The sequence below is a fragment of the Arvicanthis niloticus genome, chromosome 16 (assembly GCF_011762505.2).
Source record: "Arvicanthis niloticus isolate mArvNil1 chromosome 16, mArvNil1.pat.X, whole genome shotgun sequence".
Classification (NCBI taxonomy): domain Eukaryota; kingdom Metazoa; phylum Chordata; class Mammalia; order Rodentia; family Muridae; genus Arvicanthis; species Arvicanthis niloticus.
Window position 1 is genome coordinate 17,188,383 of NC_047673.1, and position 25,388 is coordinate 17,213,770.

At 46.8% G+C, this 25,388-nt stretch overlaps 1 protein-coding gene and 1 long non-coding RNA gene across 4 annotated transcripts in view; both read right to left on the reverse strand.

The window, feature by feature from the left end:
- The window catches only part of Plekha2 (pleckstrin homology domain containing A2), a 59,962-nt gene extending 39,932 nt beyond the window's left edge, over positions 1 to 20,030 (reverse strand). Inside the window, exons 1-2 of one of the 3 annotated variants that reach the window (XM_076913923.1) lie at positions 19,883 to 20,030; positions 5,407 to 5,570 (exon numbers count right to left, since the gene is read on the reverse strand). In XM_076913923.1, coding sequence (XP_076770038.1) covers positions 5,407 to 5,547 — 141 coding nt within the window. In that variant the 5' untranslated portion in view covers positions 5,548 to 5,570; positions 19,883 to 20,030. Of the gene's footprint in view, positions 1 to 5,406; positions 5,571 to 19,504 lie in introns of all 3 variants that reach the window. The other 2 variants (XM_034520655.2, XM_076913922.1) reach the window with 2 other exon arrangements.
- Positions 20,031 to 23,701: 3,671 nt separating this feature from the next.
- LOC143434660 (uncharacterized) overlaps positions 23,702 to 25,388 on the reverse strand; it is a 30,965-nt gene continuing 29,278 nt past the window's right edge. Inside the window, exon 6 of the long non-coding RNA XR_013104308.1 lies at positions 23,702 to 25,347. This is a non-coding gene — a long non-coding RNA (uncharacterized LOC143434660). The remainder of the gene's footprint in view (positions 25,348 to 25,388) is intronic.

Here is a 25,388-nt window from a genome sequence, read left to right on the forward strand (position 1 = left end):
CATACTTGTGACCATAACAGTCATGAACTCCAGCCCTCTGAAACCTTGAACTGCAGTGAACTCTTCCTTCTGTAAGTTGCTTTAATCATTGTGTTATAGCAATAGAAAAGTAACTAAGACACATATATAGTCAATTATCAACCACAGAAAGTCCACCTATCTTTCAAAAAAAAAACCACTATAAACTAAGATTTAAAAAAAAAAAAACAGAAATTTGAGACTATTCAAAAGAAAAGGCTTTCCCAAACCAATTGGAAAAGAGCTGAAAGTTACAAGATGCCTGTCCATGTGTGGGCTTAGTAAGTAGACACTGGAGAGAGCTGTCCTGTTGCTGCCTGCTGAGGGGTAGTAGCTGGAGGTCAGAGGCAGAAGGCAGAGATGTTACCACTATCTTCACTTTTTTGCACTAAGTTTGCACCAGGTGACAGCATTGCCCATTTTCAATGAAGTTACATCCTGGTCCTTGGCATTTGCATGGGCTGGAGCCAATGATGGAGAAGCCATTAAAGTACTGATAGAGTCCAAAACTTTTCCAAAGAAAGCTTCTAATACAAAAACATTGCTCTCAAAACATTGTTTTCACTCTGCCTTTAGGGTGACAATGCCATTATATATCATAACATTATAAGGTACATATTACTAGATTCCTCCCCTCACTCTGTAGCCTTTCCACTGAAATAAGCCCAATATCCATCTTGCTGTGAACACTGTGTTCTTTGCCTGGCCAATGAAAAGGCCTGCTTTCAGTCTTTGGTTGGTCGATTGGTTGGTTGGTTTTCATACAAAGCAAATGTCTTTCACTGGCCTCCCAGATTTGCTAGGAGAGATGCAATCTTTTAGGATATGATAATTCACACGTTGGCTTGTGTAAAGAAGTATACCAAAAAAATTTTCTTGGACAAGGAGAAAAATTACACTCTACTGAGGAATCCTGATGAAAGCCACCCTCAAATGTCATATCTTGTCCATGCTTTGGGTTACTCTTATTCAGAGCTGTATAATTTGGTCTTGCAATTAACCATGTGGGCAGGCGCTGGCAGTGCTGAACACCAACCAGTGTGGCTCAGCAGCTGAAACCAGGCCATCATTCATAGGTCAGTACAGAGTAGGGAGACTGCGTAAGTGTTCCATCTTCTCTATCATGATAGGGACTAACACTCAGTTAGAAGGGTAACTGCCAAGGCCTGAGTGTGGCTCAGTGGTATAGTATGTATCTAACATATGCAAAGTCCTGGTTTAATTTCCAGCACTACTGACACACACATACACACACACACACATACACACACATACACACACATACATACATACATACATACATACACACACAAACACACACACACATACACACACATACACACATACACACACACACCTACAAGTATCATGACTTGAAGAAAATTGGGCAGTGTTTCAAGAACCATTGGTAAGCATGGTGATACACTGTGCATGCCTATAATCCCAGCAGCTCTCCTCAGGAGCCTAAGGCAAGAGAAACACAAATTCAGTCCTGCCTGGGCAATTTAACAAGATCTTGTCTCAAAATAAATAAAATGTGTTCAGTGGAAGAACAGTTGCCCAACATGCATGAGACCTGAGGTTCATCCTCCAGCACTGAAAACGTTAAACAAACAAAACAAGACAAAACAAAACACTATTGCTTGTTTGCAGGATGACTGGATTTTAGAGAGAACTGCTATACTGAAAGTTTTATATTGTTATTCTGTACCTATAGTTGACGGTATGCTTTTACGAATTTAGAAATATGCTAAATTCCTAAAGATGCTAAAGATGATTACTGCAATAACAAAAGAATTATTGGTTTGCTTGCTTAATATTGCCAGCATATTGCATTTTAAACAATTTAGCCAATTCAGTGGTCTCATCAATAACACTGGCGCTGTCCACTCAGCAAGGTCCATTTTAGCTATTGGGTTTCATCTTTAGTTTAGTGCTACCAATATCTGTGATTGAAACCATAACTCCTTACCGAACATTGATTCAAAACACTGCCATTCAAAGCTGCACCTAGGCCATGCTGTGTTTGGATTCTCCATCCTCAGGTCCCTCCCACATTCCCTTCACTGTGCTTAGGGGACTGGCCATGGCTTTCTAGAAGCCATTCTGACTACGTTTACAGAGCTGTGGTCATCAGTAGTCAGCGCAGACATATATGAGCCAGACAATTCTAAACCTTAACTCACCGAGAGCTCCCTGGAGGCCACGCTAAGCCTTCCCTTCTGACTCCCACTGAGCACCCAGCCCCGAGGAGCTTCCTCCTTTCTCAGCCAGGCTGACCCATCACTTCTAGGAGGTCCTGAGGAAGCATTTCTTTAATAAAGAATTTGTCTACAAATCTTTGTCTGGGTACTTGGCCGCTCATCATAAGGACTTCTTCTGGGAGCCCTAACTCAAAGCGATCCTTTAGTTAGGTAACTCCACATGCCTTCCTATGCTCCCATAATGGCTGCCTCCCCTTCCTCCTCAACTCTGACTAGGCCAAAGTGGCACATCAACTAAATAAGACTTTGTACCGAAAAACATGTCAAAATAAATGTTCCCCAAATCTGAACAATGTCTAGAGCAATGATCCCTCTAATATCACCCAGGCTCCACAATCTGGCCACAGTTGGGTGTGGTGGTTATATGCCCATTATCCCAAAACTCAGGAAATGGAAGTAAAAGGCCTGTCAGTTCAAGTCCAACCTGGGCTACATAGTATAAGATACTGTCTCCAAAAAGGCTTAAGAAAATGATAATCTAGTGCCACCCCTTCCATGAACATATGGCTCTTAGCCATCTCTACCCAATTCTAAGTGATCATCTATCTCCCTACTTGCCGGGGCTTGGGGAGTCTTTTGCTCACTATGGTGCCTCCACACTTAGTTAGGCATCTAACACACTGGACAAGTTTAGTGCATACATGTTAGGTAACAACACTAAGCTTCCGAATAGAGAGGACTTGCTTAAAACACCAGTCACCTGAGAAGATGAGCCAAGATTTCAGCCTTGATCTCCTGTCTACCAGACCTGAGATCACGTGAGACTCCATCTCCTAGTGCTCTGTCATCCTCAAGAAGCAGCAGAAATGGAAAACTACAGCCTCTTCTCCTCCAACCAAAACCCTGGTATCCAGGTGCTGGCCCCAGCAAAGAATGGTGTGATGACCCGTGATGGCGTAACATTGCTTTGAGGTGTTATGCATCTCATTTCTATTTCCTCAACTTGAAACTTCCTAGAGGCAGAGACATCGTTGAATTCTTTTTCCCCACCATCTCCAGGAGCCAGCAAAGTATCAGAAGGAGAGAGAGAAGACAGAAGTGAAGAATATCTAGGATCCAGCCACATTTCCAGCCTGCTCAACACTGAATTAAGGAATTTTAGTCCCAAGGGCTCATGATTAGTCAGAGGATTTACTGAGATACACAAAGCACCGCACAGGATGCCTGGCATACAGCAAGCCGTCAGGAGACAGAGACTGAGGTCAGTAGAAACAGCAAGAGAGGCAACAATGGTAGAGTTGAGACAGGCTCATCAAGACAAGACGTTCAAACAGGAGATGGGTTCTGAAAACTTACTTGTTAATGCTAGCTAAAGCATTATAATGCCACCTCAAGAGTCCCCTTTTCCCCATAAAAGAAAGACATCCTATCCCATGGCCAGATTGTGGAGGCTGGGTGATATTACAGGGTCCTCAAACTGTGTTCTTGTTCTTGAGGCTCTCCACAAGAACAGGCCAACATCCCCAGGCTGTAGCTTGTGGACTTGGGTTCTGTACCTACTCCCAGGAGACCAACATCAAGCCCCCCTGCCCTCCCTAAGATGTGTCTCTGACGGCTTCATTCACTGACCCTCTCAGTCTCCTATTCACTCATTGATTCGTGGAGTACGAGTCCATCCAACCCCAGACATGTCGCTCTTCTCAAGCACGTGAGTTCTTCAACCTCCCAACTGTATCCCCCGCCTTCTCTCAATTAACCAGAAACCTCGTTTACAGGCTTTTCTTCCTCGAAAAGCCACCTCAAGATAACAGACTCATTGTGAGTAGCAATGGCAGGGGTACAGGAGTCAGACTGACAGGCTTCTAACACTGGGCATGCTTCCCCCCTACACACACACACACACATACACACACACACACACACACACACACACACACACACCACTTCCCTTGCTTCCAGAACAAGAGCAAGACACCTTCCATGCCCATCCCTTTATTCTAGAGTGAAACAAAAGCCCAGAGACTTGGGCATGGCGTAGTAACCACACTTCACCAAAACACTGTTCTCAAATCTGGAAAGGTTGCTTGGCCATCAACATGGCCAATAACTAACACAGGATCCTCTTCAGCCTTTGAACAGACCCAAGCCTCTCCCCCAACATTCATGTCTGTCCATATACAGTCATGCTGTGCGACAATGTGGTTCAGGTACATGCCGTTCTTCACAGCCTCACCACACCATGAAACTGCAGTGGACCAGGTGGAAGGAAGAACATGACAGCACTCGGTGGAAAAAGAAAAAGTTCCAAGTTCCCAAAGAATAATCATTTCCAGTCACCAAACCCTGACCTCTGCCAAGGCATAGCAATAAAACTGGGCAGGATGGGCATAGTGGCACGCAGCTTTGATCCTAAGGCTCTGGAGGCAGAGGAAGGTGGATCTCTGCAAGGTTGAGGCCAGCCTGATCTATAGTAAGTTCCAGGACAGGCAAGAACTGTCTCAAAAAGAAAGAGAGAGGAAGCGGGAGAGAGACAGAGACAGAGAGAGGAGAAGGATAGAGACAGAGAGGGGAGAGAGAGACAGAGAGAGGAGAGACAGAGAGAGGAGAGAGACAGAGACAGAGAGAGAAAGAGAGAGAGAAAGAGAGAGAACTTGGTTCCTCAGTTTCTCATCTTTGTGCCTGGTCTCTACAAGATACTAAGGCAGTCACTTCTCCTTGCCTAGGTGTAGACTACAATGTCCAGGACTCTTCTGCAGCATGAGGAAGCTATACCAGGTGACCTAGAAGGTCATTGCCAACCGAAAACTCCATGACTTCCTGATTCAGGAGACCAAAGAAGTCCAATATTGTCCAGCTCAGGGAACCAGATCACATTCTCTGCTAGGGAGGGGCCCGAGACTGGAAGAGCAGGAGCAGTCATTTAGGCCACAGCCCTGAGAGGTGAGAGGAAGCAAGCCAGATCTGGAAGGCTCTGCCTGACTTTCCCAAGTATTAAGCACGCACACTACTGAGCAACACCCCCAGCTCTGGAGAAGATCTCTTCATAGACATGCATGTTGGTGTGTGTTGGAGGGTCTCTCGATCATTACAGAGGTCCCCTGAGAGAAACCCAAGCCCTGCTCTCCTCCCAGCTGTGACAGAGGATAGGGCAGCCACCCTGGCCCCTTCCCATCTGGCTTCTCACCTGGGGATTGTCCATGTACCAGAGGAGGCAGTTGGCCTGGGTATCCAGGATAAAGTATCTCCGGAGGAATTTGCCACTGTTCTCATTGTCTTCAATATCCAGAAACCCACAGATTCGGTTCTGCCGATCCACATAAGGCATTCCTGGGCTCTGCTCACATCACCCTGCACCACAGGAGGGAGAGACCAGTGAGAAGGAGGGAAAAGCAGGCTCTGTCTGAGGGCCTGGAGGAGCCTCACCTGTCCCTGGTTTGACTCATCTCTGTGACATGCTAGGCTCCTTGACACCAAATGTCTACCCCCACTGGACCCTGGAAACTTCTACCAACTCTGAACAGTCATCAAAACCCATTAGAATGGACTCGGCTAATTTTCCTAAGCCCCTACTGTGTGCTGAGCATAGTGACCTAGAGGATATAAGCTTCATTGTGCATTAAGTATGTGCTCATGTATGAAGAGGCTCAACTTAGTATTCTGTGTCATCACTAATTACTTCTTAATCTTTCTGCACCCAGCTTCCATGCCTGTGAAGTGAGAATAATCGTGGTACCACACCTTACAAGATTTTTTCTGAGTTAAGTTGAAGGTGTACAAGAAGCACTACCTGGTTACTACTCTTTATGAAGCCTCAGGAAGTGATAGTAACTCACTTTACACATGGAGACCCTTTCTTGGAAGATACCTCCAAACAAAAGAAAACAAAACAAGCAACAACAACAAAACACATCCAGGAATTCAGACATAGTGAATCCGGAGTGTCCAGGGATTAGATGTTACTGTGATAGGTTTCTGGAGAACCCATCTTCTAGCGAAGGAGAAAGGCCTCACTCATCCCTGATCTTGTTCTTCTGGCCTCCAGACCATAAGCAAATAAATTTCCATTGTTCAAGCTCTGAGGCTGTGGTACTTTGCCATGATAACCTGAGCCGACTCCTACAGCTACCAAATGCCTACAAGTTTGATTTTGCAGGTCAGCATAATCCTGGGCTCTGCTCGTATCATCCTGTGTGGGAGGGGAAAGGGGGCTAGTGAGGAAGAGGACCGAAGTAAGCTTTATCTCAGGACCTGGATAAGCCTCACCTGGCTTGACTCATCTCAGTTGCATGCTGGGAATGAACAGAAAGTAGCAGTTATGAGCCCTAAGCACGGAGCACCTTCCCTGACTCCTGAACAGCGCCTCTGGCGATGTAAGAATGATGTGAGAATAGCCACATGTCCTGGCTACTTCATCTCTCCAGAATGTACTCTCAGAGCCTACAGGAAAGGGGAAGAGCCCCAGAGCCCTCAGAGGAGAGAAACAGCCAAGACACTTGGTCTGGACTCACGGGCGGTGAGGAAGCAGGATAGAAGCCCCACGGGGCTACAAAGAGGCATATTATCACCTTCAGACTTCCAATGCCAGATAACATCCAACCACTGAGCTCTGACTCACTTCAACAGAGCAGGACTTACAATGGCCCCAGCTACGGAAGCCCTGCAGCCAAGCAAAAGTTTGAGGTGGCTGATGAAGGCGCCCTATGACCCAACACAGACTCAGAGAACCTACTATAGAAGCTTTCCAAGCCCAGTGGGGACAAAGTCCCAGGAAGCAAGGGGACACATTTCCAGGTCAGGCTTGCTCTAAAAGTGATAGATGGTGGGGTGGGGTGTTCTCTAACATTCCAGTGACCCTGCAGTGCACCAAGAAACAAGGGCCACTTACACGTGCACGCACACACACACACACACACACACACACACCCCACAGAGAGATTCCAGTGAACCCAGTTCAGGCATGTGCTGGCCAATTCCAAAGAGGGACAGAAGCTGCGGGCATCTGGAGATCGAGTGACTTCTCATAAGGAATGCAGGGATCAGACAAATAAAGTAGACAAACAGCTAAGAACAGGCCACCATAGCAAAAAAGGAAGCGGAAGAGGAGGTGAGAAAGGGATCCAAAGTAGGAAGACAGGGTTTTGAAAAGGAAGCTAACTGTGCAGCAGAAGTGAGGGCCATGGAGGGGTGGAGGAGGGGCACCCTGAACAAAGTGACATCACCTATTCTACTGGCGTTCCCCAGGGCCAGTCTCAAAGTGGAGCAAGTTTAAGTTCAGAGACATAAAAAAGCCAAGTGTTAAGAGATGCTTTCAGGAATCATCCCAGCACACGCTAGGTCATGTGTAGAAGACCCAAGAGGCTGTGAATGCCTGGGAAAATATGTGACCTGTTCAAGGAGCAGGGACATTGAGTCGAAAGACAAAACAACCAAGCACGGAAAGGTACAGAACCTTTGAGTGAGGACAGGAGAGACACCCACCCACAGATGCCAACATAGCTCTAGAAACAGAAACCCCAGAGGCCACAGGGCTCTGGCTACTCCAGTGAAATCTCTTCCAGCTTTCACCTGAAATAGGGTCTCACTGTGCAGCCATGGCTTGCCTAATGAAGCCTGGACTCTAACTCTTGATGATCCTCCTGCCTCAGCCTCCCTAGCGCTAGGATTACATGCCTGTGCCACCATGCCCTGCTATCCAGTGTAACATCCAAGAGAACACACTCAGCTTCCCCGGGTGAACAAAGCTGACTGGCTTGGAGCAAGCTGGGCAGCACAGTGCCCAAGAATGCTACCTCTCGAAGTTTCCCTTTTCAGCCTGCAGGATTTACCAGTTCCTGCTTCTCCCTCAGGATAGAGGTGAGAGACGGGCTTCTTTCTCTAGAACCCTTCTTCTGTTGAGGGACTGCCCGTGCACATGGATTCATAGTGTGGGACTTCCATGCACCAGAAGGAAAGATCCGAAGCAGAGCTTTGCACACAACATCAGGAATAAACTGAGGGGGCAGGAGGGGGGTCCCCAGATGCCTAAGGCAGCTGAGTCACACAGCTCATCAAGACTGTGGGAGGGAGGCAGTGGCTCCACACTAGAACATGGAAATGTTATATCCATTCCACTTGTTCATCAATGCTGTTTTTAATGATTTCTGAGCATTAATGTATGGATTACAGTATGATTTACTTAATTATTTCTCTAGTACTAAACAAGTGAGTCCAAGGCCAGATTTCCGCTATTATAAATAATACCAAAATTTTATTTCTGGTTTATATTTTCCATATATGTGTGTGTGTGTGTGTGTGTGTGTGTGTGTGTGTGTGTTTCTGGTTTTTGACATGGAAAAGAGCATGTGTTAAAGATAATAATATGGGGAGTAGAGAAATGGTCCCCGGTCAAGAGCGCTTGCTGTTCTTGCTTTCCAACACTGACAGGGCAGTTCCCAATTATCTGGGCACCAGGCACTGCACAGTGCATACATACATGCAGACAAAACACACGTTAATGTACACAAAGTAAAAGCAAATAGATCTTTTTTTTAAAGGGTAATGTGACTAGAACACAGGCTATGTGATTATTTAGCATTATTGAGACCTGTTATACAATTACTCTCTAAACATCTTCATTGCAACTGATAATCAATTCACCTTACCATCATTAGACCTTTTTTTTTCAGAGAGGGTCTCACTGTGTAGACTTGGCTGGGCTGAATGAAAAGCATACTGTTATGTAATTCACTGAGATTCCCCTGCCTCTGTTGGGATTGAAGGCCTGCATGACATGGGCCTACACCATGTTGATCTTCCATGCGCTGAAGTACTCACTACTTGAGAACTGTTGCTAGTTTCAAATGTATAATGGTGACTGGTGAGGGTGAATTACACGTGTGTGTGTGTGTGTGTGTGTGTGTGTGTGTGTGTGTACTCGCACACGCACGTGCACACATGTGTGTCTATATGTGTGCTCAGATTTGTTTCTTATTTTATGTATTTTAAACCTTTGACCAATCTCCACTCACTTCCACCCTCCCAACCCCTCAACCCCCAGCTATCCTCCTGTCTCAGCCTACAGAGCAGCAGGTCTCCTCCCTAAGCAGGGAATGTCATGATGATCCAGATGTCCTGGGTAGAATTTAAGTTCTAAGCATTGCTATAAATGAAAATAAGTCATATATTTCATAATCATGAAAAATGGCATATGCCTTTAATCCGAGGAGTTGGGAGATAGAACCAGGCAGATTTCTGTGAGTTCAAGGCCAGTCTGGGCTATGTTGTTTATTACTGGCCAGCAAGGGCTACATAGTGAGACCTTAAATTAAAAAAAAAAAAATTCAAATTAAAAAAATGTTTTAAGTGAAACTTAGAGAAAGTGAGTTGTCCGGGGTTGCCTGGGGTAACCAGCAGCAGGAAGCAGGCTAACTGGCCATTTAACTGGAATCCCTGACCAGGATTTGCTAGGCAGTGAGAAACACTTATGATAGTCCAGGGCTGCCCATTGTACCATGTAATGAGAGGCCCCCAGAGGCTCCTACCCCAAAATATTTCTTCAACCACTAGATATGCAAACCCAGAAATTGTGAACTTTAATAGGCCTGTATCCTAATAGAGACAGATGCAACAGAGCCTTAAGAAAGCAGACCACACCCTGGAGGGTAGACAAAGGCACCAGGAAGGCTGAGCTTACAGAAGACTGAGCTCAAAACAGATGTCACACCCTTGGGCGGGTGGGGTAGGACGTCCTAGGAGTTTTATACACCTGGGACCTTTCTGAAAAGCATTTTGGCAGTATGTAACAAGACAGCTAAAAATGTTCCTGCTCTTTGACCCAGTATTTCTAGTTTTAGGATTCTATCCAAATAAACAGACAGAAGCAGAAAGATGAAAACTGCATTCAAAGTTGTAGCAAAATAGTTGAAAATGATCCAAACAGCCCAATGATCAAGTAATAAATAATTCAATTCAGAGACACTGAAATCTAATACACTGAAGTGTATTAAAGATATTGAAAAACTGTTTTTTTTTAAAAAACACTGCCTTCAAGTAATTTCTTCCAGGGTAGTGTGTGTGTGTGTGTGTGTGTGTGTGTGTGTGTGTGTGCGCGCATGCACATACATGTGTGTATGTACATGTACATGTGTGTGTCTATATGTGTGGGTGTGTGCATGTGTGCGCTCATGTGTGTGTGCACGTATGTGTCTGTATGTGTGTGTGCGCACATGTGTGTATACAGTCTTGTATACAGTTGTCTATATGTTCTATAATAAATATGTGCTAATTTATTTAGTGGAGAAAGCTGGGTAATCCCACGAATACTCCCAGCAGCAAGATTTGAGCTTCTTCATCCTCTGTAGTGCAGAAAGGCAACCTCGGCTAACAAGCAGCTCTCTTGAAGCTTTCCCATGTCTAATAAATCAGTATCTTAATCACCCAAGCCAGACAGACACCTGCTGCAAGGCTAGGCTCCCTCCACCCTTTAGGTTTCTTGTTTCCTACTGCCAAGGACTCTTGGAGGCTCGTTCTTCCCCAGCTGGTTTGTTCTGTAGTCATCTTAAGAGGGTCCACGTCCTCAAGTCTAACCAAGTACTAAGGCCTATGCTTTTGCTACAGTATCTGACCCATACCTGACCACTGTTCTGTAGAGAGGAACTGGGAAGCCTCATAAGAGCCCCTAGGGAATTCAGGTGTGGTGGCTCATGACTGAGCAGTTAAGACAGGAGGATTGCTATGAGGTCCAGGACAAACTGGGCTGGACTCAAAGCAGCAAAAAACAATAAAAAGGCACCATAAACACAATGGCTTTTTCTTGTTAAAACTCGGGTAGTGGGCTGGGGAAATGGCTCAGACAGTACAGTCCTTAGGATGCAAGCATATGAACTCAATCTCCTAACCTTAAAATGTGGGGTGTAGTGGTGTGAGCCTCTAGTCCCGGCAATGGTGAAGAGGTACAGGCATGTCCCAGCTCCCTGCCCAGCCAACCTACCTAGTTAGTGAGCTGCAGGTCCCTATAAGAGACACAGTCTCAAAATGGAAGCTGGAACTAGGGACATAGCTTAGTGGGTTGAGCTCTAGAGATTGCTCAGTGGGTAGAGCTGAGGAGATGGCTCAGAGGGTAGAGTTGTGGAGATGGCCCAGTGGGTAGAACTGGGGAGATGACTCAGTGGGTAGAACTGGGGAGATTGCTCAGAGGGTAGAGCTGAGGAGATGGCTCAGAGGGTGAAGTTGTGGAGATGGCTCAGAGGGTAGAGTTGTGGAGATGGCTCAGTGGGTAGAGCTGAGGAGATGGCTCAGTGGGTAGAGCTGAGGAGATGGCCCAGTGGGTAGAGCTGGGGAGATGGCCCAGTGGGTAGAGCTAGGGAGATGGCTCAGAGGGTAGAGCATTTGCTATGTAAGTATGAGAACCAGATTTGGCCCCCAGCACTGATGTACAACTTGTATGGAAGTTTACATCTACAACCCAAGCCCTGGGGTTGAGGATAGACAAGCATATATTGGGGACTTGCTGGCCAGCCAGCTTAGCTGAAACAGAGAGCTCCGGGCTCCTGAGGGGCAGGGGGAAGGTAGAGGACAATAGGGAAGAAATCCATTGAACTTCTGGTACCCAGACAAACATACAAGTAACAAAACGTAAAAATAAACACACACCGCAAACAACAACAAAACAGATAAAAATCTGAAATGTATAACATCCGAGAAACAACATTCAGGTAGACCTCTGGTCTACACACACACACACATACACATGTGCAACACACACATTCAATACACACACATGCAACACACACAACACACATACAATCCATGCAACACACACACACACGCACCCAACACACATACACACGCACGATCCATGCAACACACACATGAAACACACACACATGAAACATACATAACCCTGTCTCGAAAAAACAAACAAACAAAAAAAAGAAACACATACACACACACACACACACACACACACACACACGATCCATGCAACACACATACCCAATATACACACATAGAGCAAACACACACACATTCTTTTTGTTTGTTTGTTTGTTTTTCGAGACAGGGTTTCTCTGTGTAGCCCTGGCTGTCCTGGAATTCACTCTGTAGACCAGGCTGGCCTCGAACTCAGAAATCCACCTGCCTCTGCCTCCCAAGTGCTGGGATTAAAGGCGTGCGCCACCACTGCTTGGCTACACACATACACATTCAATACACACACATATGAAACACACACAACACACACATGATCCATGCAACACACACCCAATACACACAAAATGCAACACACACACACCCAACACACATATACACACACGATCCATGCAACACACATACCCAATATACACACATACAACACACACACACATTCAATACACACAACACACACACACACCCAATACACACACATGCAACACACACACAACACACACATGATCCATGCAACACACATATGCAACACACGCACAAAAAAACACACATATACACACCCATGACACATGCAACACACACACATTCAATGCATACACACCCAATACACACACGTAACACACACCCATAACTTATACACATGTAACACACATTCAACATACACACACATGAAATATGGGGGTGGAGTTGATAAGTGGGTAAAGTTGAGGAAATGGCTTAGTGCTTAACGGTGCTTGTCTACCAAGTGTTGAGTACTTGAATTCAAGAGCCACATAAAAATCTCCCCAGCCCTTTCCTAAGTTTTAACAAGGAAAAAAATGACAGTTCTTTCCGATAGCCTGTTGTTGTTGCTGCTGCTGCTGCTGCTGCTGCTGCTGCTGCTGCTGCTGCTGCTGCTGCTGTTGTTGTTGTTGTTATGAGAACCAGATAAAAATTCGGGTGTGGAGCTACTCACTTGAAATCACAACTTGAATGAGGTGGAGACAGGGGGATGCCCATACACTCACTGATCAGCTGGCCTGGCATATTTTGCTAAGTTCTAGGCAGAGAGACCCTGTCTCAAACACAAGATGAAAGGATGGAAGACACCTGAAGAATGCCGGTGCCTGAGATTGTCCTCTAACCTCCATACAGGCACCCACATGCATCTATATAAGTGGGCATGCGTGCGTATGCATGCGTGTGTATGCATGTGTGTATGCGCGCACGCACGCACGCGCGCGCACACGCGCACACACTACAATGACAATAACATAATAAAATCAATGACTACCACTGACGCCTATCATCCCAGAACTTGGAGGTAGAAGCTGGAAGACCAAGGTCATCCTCAGCTACATAGTATGCTTGAGGCCAGCCTGGGCTACAGGAGCCCTTGCCTCAAAAAAACAAAAATGTAATAAAGTAAAAACTACCCAGGCATAATGATATATACCTGCAGTCTTATCTACTAGGGAAACTGAGGACTGGTGCAGGAGTTTGGGGCCAACCTGACTAACAAGTTAATTAATTTTAAAATCAAATAAATGGGCTGGAAAGATTGCTCATCGGTGAAGAACACATGTTCTTCTTTCAGATGACTTAGTTACCAGCACTGACATGGTATGGTGGTTTGAATAGGAATGGCCCCATGGACTTGTGGGTTTGAATGCTTGTCCCATAGGAAGTGACACTATTAAGTGTGGCCTTGTTGAACAAAGTGTGTCACTGTTGGGGCAGGTTTTGAGGTCTCATATGTTCAAGCTATGGCCAGTGTGGCTCACAGACTCCTGCTTCCTGTAGACCAAGATCTCAGCTCCTTCTCCAGCACCATGTCTGCCTGCACACTGCCATGTCCCGCCATGTTCAACCTCTGAAACTGTAAGCCAGCCTCAATGAAATGGCTTCCCATATCAGAGTTGCCATGGTCATGATGTTTCTTCCCAACAATAGAAACCCTAACTTAGACACATGGCCACTCACAATCATGCATAACCTTAGTTCCAGAGAATCCCACAGGCACACAAGCAAAAACATTCATAGACATAAATAAACAAATCTAAACCTCTTTTATTAAATATTCAGCTGAACAGTTTGTTTTCTTTTTTTAAAGGTGGACAGACAATTCAACGTTCTAAATACATTTTTATAGAGAACTAGAGACTTTGCTCGGTTGGTCGAGCGCCTGCCTGCCACTCAACCCTACCACTGCAGGAACTGGGCAGGAAGGAGCACCTGTAATCCCAGCACTCAGGACGTGGAGGCAGGACGATCAGAAATTCAAAGTCATCCTCTACTATAATATATTGAGTTTGAGGCCAGCCTGGGCTACATGAGACTTTGGGGGGGGGGGGGAGGGGAAAAAAACAAACTATAGAGTTATTAGAGGATGCAAGGTGCAGTTGGCCAGGACTAAAGACGTTTCCTAAGATACACATGTATGCACCACCACACGGGGGTGGGTGGGAGTTTAAAAGGAACTTCCCTATAACAGAAAGATAATGCCTCTCTCAGACACCATAGCGTAGCAAAAAATAAATAAATAAAAAAAATGTAATGTCAAGTGTAGGTTACCACTTTTTGACTTGTTGGTCAATGAGGTTCCTATAGGCCTTTAAACATCACAAGCCATTGCTAATGTCCTTTGTCGTACTCCAGAACTTGATGGTTCAATCCTATCGCTAAAAAAAGACCATGGATCTGAATCATAGAATATGGGGAAATAAAGCTGGCACTGACCTGCAAGCTTCATCCCCACGGCTAACCTTCATAGTGCCCAAAAGGTTCTATTGATGCTAGAAAAGTCACCGACAATCTTACTCAGTGTGAACCCTACTCGCTACATAGAGACTGGCCTGCTAAGACTTGCCCACTGGTATAACCGTGGCATGAATTCTACAGGAATAGTGATAACTTTAAGGCTAGCCCATGTACCAGTAGAGGGTTCTGCATTCATGGACATGCAGCAGGCAACATGAAGTAAATTCAGTTGGGAGAAGGGGGGCACTGGGGTCAGAGAAGTAGTGTAACAAAGTTAGGAGAGACTGGAAGAATCAAAGGGAAGGGAACAGGAAATGGATTTGATCAAAACAAAACACATATGCATGAATAAAATTCTCAACAACAATTAAAAAAAAGTTGTAGTTTGGGTCAGAGTGTAGCTCGGCCGTAGAACACTTACCTAGCATGTACATAGATAGCATCCCCCACAACAAGGGAGGAAATACTGGCATTTGCCTGTATCAGCTCCTTGATTCCTGAGGTAGTTCATGTGGTTTGCAATAAGAAAGATTCATTTGCTGGACTATTCTGATGTGTGTGGGGTCAGTAGAGAGAAAGTAGTAACAATGGTATTGCCATTTTACAAAATAAATCTACAAAAATAATATAATATAATCCCAGTTCAGAATGATTTATTTGGGGCTAGAGAGATGGCTCAGCAGTTAAAAGTGTTTGCTGCTCTTTCAAAAGACCAGAGTGTGATTCTTAGCACTCACATAGGGTAGCTCACAACCATATATAACTCCAGATACAGGGGATCAACAGCCTCTCTGCCCTACTTGGGCAAGTATACACACACACACACACACACACACACACACACACACACACACTTAAAATGTTCTAGTAAGAAAAGTATTTTTAAGATTCTTTTTTGTTCATATTTAAAGATTTCTTTCACATTAGTCTAGGTTAATAAGACAGAAACTTTCTAGAATTATCACCTAGTAAAAGCTTAGGTGGTAGCTCTGGATTTGTCTTCCCTTGTTGCCCTTCAAGAGCAGAAGATCTGGAGAGACAGCCCCAGCCACAGGAGTGAAGACTCTGACCTGGATCTGCTAAACTCATAAGAAGAAAGTGTATAGGAAATGACATCAGAGGTCTCAGACAGGACCTGGGTGTGGAGGGGACCTGGGTGTGGAGGTAAGAGCAGCAGCCGAGTTCACGCCTACTTTGCATGCAGTGTGCTCACAGATCTGCAAAGCCTCAACAAGGCTAACAGCCCTGGGAAAGGAGCACACAGCACAGTCACTCCAGAGATCATCCCTTAGCCCGGCCACAGAGCAGAGCCTGGGAAATGCCCAGGCATGAGATTCCAGAATCCAACTACAGTATCCTCACATTTTACAGTGGTCACTAGAGCAAATTCCAAACTGTGGATGGAGGAGGAGTCACACTGAAGAGAAGGGAATGTACCGACCGGGTCCTGTGTCCCCAGAGGAAGCCTGGGGTGAGGAATGCAAACATCTTCAGGAATGGGAAGGTTCAGAAAGAGTTCTGCCACTTTGACCCTCACACCGCCTGACCTCCTCTGAATCCCAGGATTTGGGGGAGGAGGAAGATACATAGGCTAGACAGGGAGAAAATTTTAAAGGAAAATAACACTGGCAGGAAGACAAAAGACAACACCAATGTGCTATTTTAAACCTTCTGGACCTCGCCTCTCATCTACATTAGGAGAAAATGCAGTCGGAGGGGCCGCAATGGGCAAGAAATAAAGGCTCATCAGATCACCTTCCCAGAAAGGTCCTTGAGCGGGCGGGCAGGCAGGCGGCCACATCTGGGATATAAATAGCCGGAGAAGCTGAGCTCTACAGTGCTCAGAACCTGAAAGCCCCCTCACTCAGGAGACACTAAGCAACAGGCTCACTGTGGGGGCTTCCTCCTGGCAGCTGCTTAGGGACTGCAAATGAGAAGGAAACACCATTACGTTTCCTCTCGGCTGCCCTTCTGCAAAGTGTACACCATGGCCTATGTGTGTCTGTTTAAACCCTGTCTCTAGGGAAGAAGGGAGGGCTGGGTGTGGCAAGGCTTAGATAAGCAGGTGACAAGGATCAATATCTGTATATTCAAACTTTTGCAGAGAGGCAGAGAGGCAGAGAGGCAGAGAGAGAGAGAGAGAGAGAGAGAGAGAGAGAGAGAGAGAGAGAGAGAGATCTATGACCACAAAAAAGAATAAGCTGGCTTCTGTCACCCATCCTCCTGGCACAGGAAGCTTTAAAGGTTTAGAGTGAAGAGAACCTGGGTCCAAACATGGACAAACTGCTGGACTCTCCTGGACCTGTTTCCTCATTTGCAATAGAGACAGTCACTCTGAGGATTAAATAATGTGTTGGAAATTCTTAATGGCTATCCAGTAAAGAAACCAGGCAGAAGGGATTGCTTAAACTTGTGTGTTGGGTGGGAAAGCATGGTTTTTGAGAGATTCTGGAAACTAAGATTTGGATCAAAGGTCTTGCAAACACAATCCCCCAAAGGATGGTGTCCATCTTTCTTTCCACTCTAGCCAATCCTTTCTCTTGGTGATGGGCTTCTGCTGGGCAAGGCAGAGGCTTTTCTCTCCCCACAGCCTCTCACACTGTAATGTTTGTTCTGCTTCCTTCCTTTCCAAAGCCTAGCAGATTAGATTGCTGAGTCCTATCCAGCTTAACCAAGACAGACAAGAAAGTGAAAGTAAGACTGCCCAAACTGTTCCTGGGGGAGAGACCTCACAGGGGCAGTGCTAAGTCCTAGCAAACCAAGCCCCTGGAGGGGACAGAATAAAGACTTGCTTTCTGAGACCCCAAAAAAACCCACAGTGGTCTACATCCGGTTCAATCTGAGTCATCCAGCCTGCAACAGGGACATTGCCTAGATGTGCACCTGTATCAGGACAAGAAATCAAAGAGGTATCATCTGGATCCGCACATGGCCATGCTCTTGCTACTTGGTCTGTCTGGTGTTCTAGCACATGCAGCAAACACCTGGGAGGAAGGCAGTTCTGCTCTCCTGGGGTTTGACAGACCAGCTAACACTTGTCTCCCTCCCTCACCCCCTCTGAGGCTGGAAGGCAGGGGGGTGGTGTGAGGGGACTTCCAAGGCAAGCTCTCTATCACTGAGATACACTCTGCGGCCCCTTTCCCGCATTTGCAGATTCACTTCAGCAGCAGCCAACAACCAAACCCTGTGTGTGTTCCAGTTTGATTGTGTCCCCCAATAAAACCCCAATCTGAAGAGATCTGAGTTCAGCTCACTGCGATGACATGAGGGAGGTTGCAGGCCCTACTTCCTTTCCCACAAGGGAGAAGCAGCATGCACTAATGTAAGGGAAGAGAAGGGTGTGCCATCACTGTCCACCAAACAAGCAGGCAGTTCCCAAATCGATCTCTTAGAAATTCACCAGCTCTGAGGTGGGCAAGGCTCCCGTGTAAGCCAGCTAAAACTCCACTAAGGTACCGGGAATCTGTAAAAAAAAAAAGTCTGCAGAGACAGCCAAAGGACTCATCAGTCTAAAGACAACAGCTAGAGAAAAGTCCCGTGACCCAACCTGAGGCCCCACCGTTCTTCTGTTTCCTCTCAGTGATGGCTTTCATTCATTTGCTCAACAAACTTTACTCCTGCTAGAACCCTGGCTCAGGCAGCACCCAAAGGAAAGCTAAACTCTGCCACGCCGCTGATTATGAAAAATAAATAAATAAATAAACACCACTCCTCTGGCTTCTCCAAACACCAGAGGCTCCAGCTTGATGGTCTAGGCACTCTGCATAGCCAGGGTCCTTCACTAGTCTGACAGCTCCCCTAAAGACCGGGTTCAGCTGCTCACCCATTGCTAACTTAGTAGGTTCTTATTACCAAGTTATTATTATTAACAAGTCACTAGATGCAACCAAGTAGAAGATTAAAAACTTCTACTCTCCCCGAGTCTCTGGCTTAGTTGTTACTCAAAGCTTTGTACTCCTCCTGTGGTGGGGGGGTGGGGGAGGCAACAAAGAAAGAAAGGGGGGTGGGGAGGGAGGACTGCTAATCAAAGACTTTAAGAACACTAGCACAATTTTGAAACTTTAGCCCAGACTGCTAAGCAAAACGCTCCTAGGAGCCACGCTGGTCCGGTCTCCCCTGAGCCTCCTCTAGTGTTTATGCTCCTCTGAAAAACTCTTCATTGAGTCCAATGGGGACAGAAGGAGAAACGAACGGAAGATGCTTATGAAGGAAGGCAACCTTAAAGGTGAAAGACTCGGGGCAGGGCTACCCAGGGCAGAAGGTGAGCAAGGGTGCCCTGGTCATGCCCTGACACTGTTTTTTCTTCCCACACGACCTGGCCCCATCTCTTCTTTCTTCTTTTCTTTTTAAATTTTAACGGCATAGTCTCCAAGGCTGAACAGAACCGGGAAGCGCAGACGTTAAAGGGGACAGAAGGCAAGCTTCCCCTCGAAAGGGTTACCTAACCTGGCGCCGACCTACGTTTTCCACCAAGTCACCTCCACTGCCAGGAATCCCAGAAGCCCATGGCGGGAGCAGACGAAAGGAGGAGTTTCCCCGGGGTAGCATTCTAGGCCCGCCAAGTTAAAAAAATAAAAATAAAAAGAAGGAGAAGGAGAAGGAAGAGGCTCCAGCACCCAACTCGTGCCCAAGGGACTTGCCTGGGATGTTCGTTCTCTGCGCTCCTCCCCTACCCGCTGCCCGGGCAGTCCTTGAGGGGCTACAACCCCTGTGCTTGAACGGCGGAGAAGTTTCACCCGTTGCAAACGTGAGAATATGCAGCTCCGCAGGACGCCGCCCCCACACGCCCCACCCCACAGCCCGACCCCTGGCGGTGGCGACCTTGGTCACCCTGGAGGCGCTAGTGCACTGGAGGAGGGGCTGCATTTGAGGCTTTCCTGGGAGCTAGGGAGATGGCCTGTGGGCCACCTCCGGTTGCAGTCCGCCACCCGGACTGGCGCCACCAAGCCCAGGAGCCCAGCTCCCCTCTGCCCGCTGCGCCCTGGCCCTTGCTCCGTGCGCCTCTCCGCCCGACTCACCGCGCTCTGCGCAGCAAGGGTCGCATCGGGTCCCAGGGCTCTGCGCCTCGGGGTTGCGTCTCCCGCCTGTCCTGCGGCACGCTTCTCCCCTAGCCTCTGCTGTCCTCCAAGGCCGTCTCTCTTGACTCTTTTTTCCGGGTTAATTACGTTTCGCATTAAAGCAAAACCCAGCCCCGGATGTGAGTACAATGCTCCTCAGGCCTCCAGGGGGGAGGAGAGGGGTGTAGAGACCTCGAGGGGACAGCCGCGGGGGTGGCGTGGTGGGGGTGGAGGGGGTTGGTGGGATGTAACCCGGCTGCAGCAGGTGTCCGTGCTAGGGTACTCGACCGTCATGTCCCAAACCTACTTCTTCGAGCGGTGCAGCCCGCCCAAGCCGCGGCTGCCCGGAGGGCGAGGTGGCGTTGAGTTTAGGGGTGGAGAGAGGAGCGCATCGCCCCCTGTGGTCTGCAGTGCACCTCCGGAGCTTAGAGGGTCGCCAACGCCCTGACCCAGCTTGCCTGGCCCTTCTCGGAGCACGGAGAGAAGTGGGAAAGAGAAGCTGGATTCTATAGGTTCAGCCTAGGGTGACCAGACAGAAACTCCTGTGCCCTCGGCCTGCCGCCACTCAGCAACCCCTAGGTATTAATCCGGTGCCGGTGCCGATGAGGAAACCGAGACTCCAAGACATTAGGTAACTTGCTCTGGGTCCCCAGTCAATAGAGGGCAGGTCTGTCCGGTCTAACGCAGGCCTCCCTCGTGGAGAAATTGACATTTACATATAAGTAAAGCCAGGCAGACAACATCCGAGACCTAAATGTAGTGGACTCAATTTTACCGTAAAATTGTCAGCCCAGGGACGGAGCACCGAGAGATGCGGCACTGGGGGGGTGCTGATGTAAGCCACGTGGGTCCTAGGAGGTCTCCGAGGGAGTAGCGAGAAACTCGCCCCCGGAGGTTCTGCAGGACCAGGCCTGGATTCGCGGCTGGGAAGTACGGTGCAAGGCAAAGGCAGCCTGGTAGCATAACCTGGGGGCCGAGGCCCGCAGCCAGGTGAGGACGGAAGGCAGGACGGCCTGCAGCACACGCCCCGAAAGCTCCACAGATGAAACCGCAGGCGCTTCCTCTTCTATTTTGATAGCCAAAGCGAAAATAAGCCGCCCGTTCGCTCAGGTGTGAAAAAGACGTTTGCTTTAGAACATTTTGCTCTGAATGAGGAAGGAAAAGACTCGACGTGGGGGGACAGCCATTTCCCTTGAAATAAACATCAACGTCAATTTTGCACGTTGCAATTTTTATTCGTGGAGGTCTCTTGCCCTGCCTTGGGCTTCAAGCAGCATTTCTCCAAGCCGACTCCCACCCCTTAGGCCGCTGGTGACCCGTGACCCGCTCAGTGCCTCCGTTTCTATATCTGGGTCAAGTGAGTCAATTCTTGCAGGGTTTCTTCCCTACACAAAGGTGCTGCGTAATTTTTTTTAATGAGATGGTCATTTTTACCGTAAAATAGAGACTAATATCTAAATAAAATCCATCAGCTCCGGTCGAATTTGCTGAATGAGTGCTGGCCAAAAATCCCGCTGGGATGACAGCTTAGCAGCAGTGCGGTCGAGCATCAGATTTCATGGTATGGTTCCTATTAAAACCGATAAAACTGCTCCATTGGGGCCTGCCTGACTCACCCAGTCACGGACCCACAAGTATTTTCTTAGCACTACTGTATTAGCTGCCTGAGAAGAAGCCAAAGGCCTCAGTTTCTAACACAGACAAGGTGGGAACCTGTATGTGCCCTCCTGGAAGGCAGGGGACTCCGCCTTCAATATTCCAGAGAGCCTCCGTGACAGGAAGTGATTCTCACGGACTGTAAGCTGTAGATCGGTGAGCTTTGAGTGAGGCTAAGTACAGTTGAGGTAATCGTTACTCCCCGGGGGAGAGCAAGAATGGGAGCTGAGGACCGGTCATAGTCACTGGGAGTCTCAGTACTGCTGCCTCCGTCCCCAGCAGGGACTAGATGATCATTTCTGCGCGGAAATCCCTTCTGGCATCCTGGTTTCCCATGCTTCTCAGATAACCCCTCCACGTCCTCTAACAAGCACCTTGGAGCAGGGCTTCAACTTCACTTGCTGTTGTCTGTCGTCTGTCTGTCTGTCTGTCTCAAAAAAAATACACATACCAGAAATGACACCATTTTAACCAAGTGCACATGTGGTGACACCTGACATATTGTTCATTCACCTATAGCCACTGTACAGTTCCAGACACTTTCCATCCTTTCTTTCTCCTTCCAGCCTTGAGTAATCACTAATTTACTCTCCACCAAGTCTACATATATGGGACATTTCACAGGAGGGAAAAAAAAAAAATCACACGACCAACGGCTTTTGTATCTAGCCTCTCGGGCATTTGGCGTCTCTTGATAAACTCATGTTGAAATATTTTCCTTGTCTTGACTTTATGCATCTGCTTTGTCTCACTGCACTAAACCCACGACCTGAATCTCATCTGTAGGGAGGAGGACGTCAAAAACCACTTCGGGCACCTCATTGGATCAGAGCAGCATAAAGTTCCACAATCTGACGAAGATCCTGCGGCTAGTCAGTGGTCTCAGCTCCAGAATACAGGACTCAGTTACTCCTAGAATCTTCCAATAGAGAAACATCCCCTGAAAACTGAAGACATCTGGTAAGGATCCTAAGGAGCCCACGTGTAACCCAGCTGTTTTGTTCTGAACTTTCTATCTTCAAAGCTAATGGCTGGTGACCCAGAGAGGCTAATGACATGGAGCGGTGAGCCAGTGTTCCCTCCAGGGAACTGTGTTAGTCTCTGACCTCAGAGGTTCCTGTTATCAAGGTATTGAGCTGCAGCTGGGGCCACTTGATGAGGCCAAAGTCAATTCGCTTGGTCCTCTTCAAAACGGTGAGTTTTGTCCAGAGATAAACTGCTTTGGGCCCATGTAGTATACTTCCAGGAGTCGGTGGCCATTTTTCTAGGCAGCTGTTACTTGTTTTAATAGCAGAGTGCAAAAAAAAGTACTGCACTATTGCTCGAACTACTATTATTCTGCTCAGTTTTTGAACCAATTATCATCATTTTCCTTTTCAAATACATTCTGTTTTCTTATTTTCTAGGCACTTACTGATAATTGAGATATATATATATATATGTGTGTGTGTATCAATATATATACATATACACACATATATATGTGTATGTATATATGTACATATATATGTGTGTGTGTATACATACATGCATACATACATACAATTATGTCTTACAATGACACCAAGTTCCAGGAACCATTATTGCCCCCATTTTTTGTTGAGATGACTATTAACAGTACAACAGTGAAGCCCAGGTACAAAGCTTATCACAGATGTCAGTGTCTGGCCTTCTTCCCCTAAGCTACAGTGACATGTAACAGGCTTTACAAAGAGCTCAGGACAGAATTCAAGATTCCACGCCCCCCCCCCCCCAGTTCTGGTCATTGTATTTCTACTTCACCTACAAGAAGATGTTGACGGGGATATCCTAAAGGAAGTCATGGCTACATAAATACAAGGGTGTCTGCATATTCATGGAAGCATTGTTCACCATGGTGAGAACTAGAATCATTTAAGGGGTTAGTCAGGTCAACCTGCATGCATACATTCTTATACATGCCCAGACCAAGGAAGCAGATAGCTGGCTTGGGAGTGTGATTTCAATGATCCAGCACATGTTAAACAAGCATTAGGAAAGCCCAAGGTTCAGTTCAGACAGAGAAAGAGATAAAGAGAGGGAGGAAGGGAGGGAGGGAGGGAGGGAGGGAGGGAGGGAGGGAGGGAAGGAGGGAGGAAAAATTCCTATTAAAATAAAAACCATCACAAAGCCATATATATATATAACACAAAAATAGAAATGTGAACGATTTATTTCGAATTCTTAATCATGGTCCCCTTTGGGCAAGCTGAGGGGCCTTAATGGTAGATTTAGCTTTTAAGATATATATTCTGTGGTGTTTAGGGTTGTATGTGTGTGTTCATCTGTGTGTTGGCACACAAGAATGTGTGAATGCATGCATTCAAGAGTGCTTGCGTGTGGAGACCAGAGGTTGTTTGAATATCTCTCTCATTGAATCCTGAATTTGCTGGTTCAGCTAGTCTAAGCAAACAAGCTTTCCCTGGGAATCCCCTGTCTAAACTTCTCAAGTACTGGGTTCATGTTAGGTCACAGTGCCTATGCAGGTCCTGAGCAAATTTTAGGACTGGAGAGGTGGCCTAGTGGTTAAAAGCACTGGCTACTCTTCCAGAGGACCTGGGTTCAATTCCAAGCACCTACACAGCAGCTGTAGGTCTATAACTGCCCCTCCCAGGGAATACAACAGCTTTACAGACATAAAGCCAGGCAAAACAGTAATTCACAAACAATTTTTTAAAATAACAAATAAAAATTCTGAGATGGAAAGTCACACACAGTCCTGGGGGTACCCCATTGCGGCGTGACACAGAGTTAGCATAACAGACAGAGGCACACAAAGAATGGGAGAGATCTGGGGAAGACTGAGCAACTCTGGTTACAGATACTAGGAAACAGGACTTTGAAGAGACCTTGAAAGATGATGAGTGTAAAGGTAAAAGGAGGGTTTGGGACCAAAAATGATCAAATGCTAGCCGAGACAACGACTCCATTGATAAAGTGCTTGCAAGGCAAGGACCCAAGTTTGTAAAACTGGACACAACAGTTGGGTGCCTATAATTCCAGCACTGGGGATTCAGAGACAGGACGGTCCCTGAGGCCTGCTGGCCATACAGTTTAGCTGGATCAGTAAACCCCATGTTCAATAAGAGAACCTTTAAGGGGAAAAAAAAAAGTGCAAAGTAATTGAGGAAAACAAGTGACATTAACCTGTGGCTTCCACACACAAGTGCTTATATGCACACACACACTAGTACAGTACCACACACACACATACACACACACACACACACACACACACACACACACACACAGAATGCTCAGAAATGAAGTGTTAGTGTACCAGCCCCGGTGGGGAGCACATCAGTTACTTTTTTGGTTGTTGTGAGACAAAGCCTAACGAAAGCATCTCAAGGAAGTAAGGAAGAGGGTCAGCTCTCAAGCAGCACAATCCCTTTGGCAGGACAGTCAGCAGGAAATGAGGGGACCCTGCACCCATAGTCAGAGCGGAGAAAGGTGAATGCTTATTCTTGTTCATTCTCTCCTGGTCAGCCTGGGACCACAGCCCATGTTTAGACTTGGTCTTCTCACCTCAGACTAACCCAACCTAGAAAGTCTCTCACAGTCAGGCAGGCCCAGTCGTTTGTTTCTATAGTGACCCCAAATCCCATCTTGTTAACTGTTTTCAAACCATCACACAGGTGCAAAGAGAGTTTAATGGAAAGAGCAGGGAGATGGGGAGCTATGGGGTCCCCCAGTGCTGAGCCAAGGCTTCTGCAGTCGCTTGTGCAGGCTTCTTGAGCCACTGAGGGTCCCTGAGCAAAGAAGGACACAATCATAAGGAAACAAGAAACAA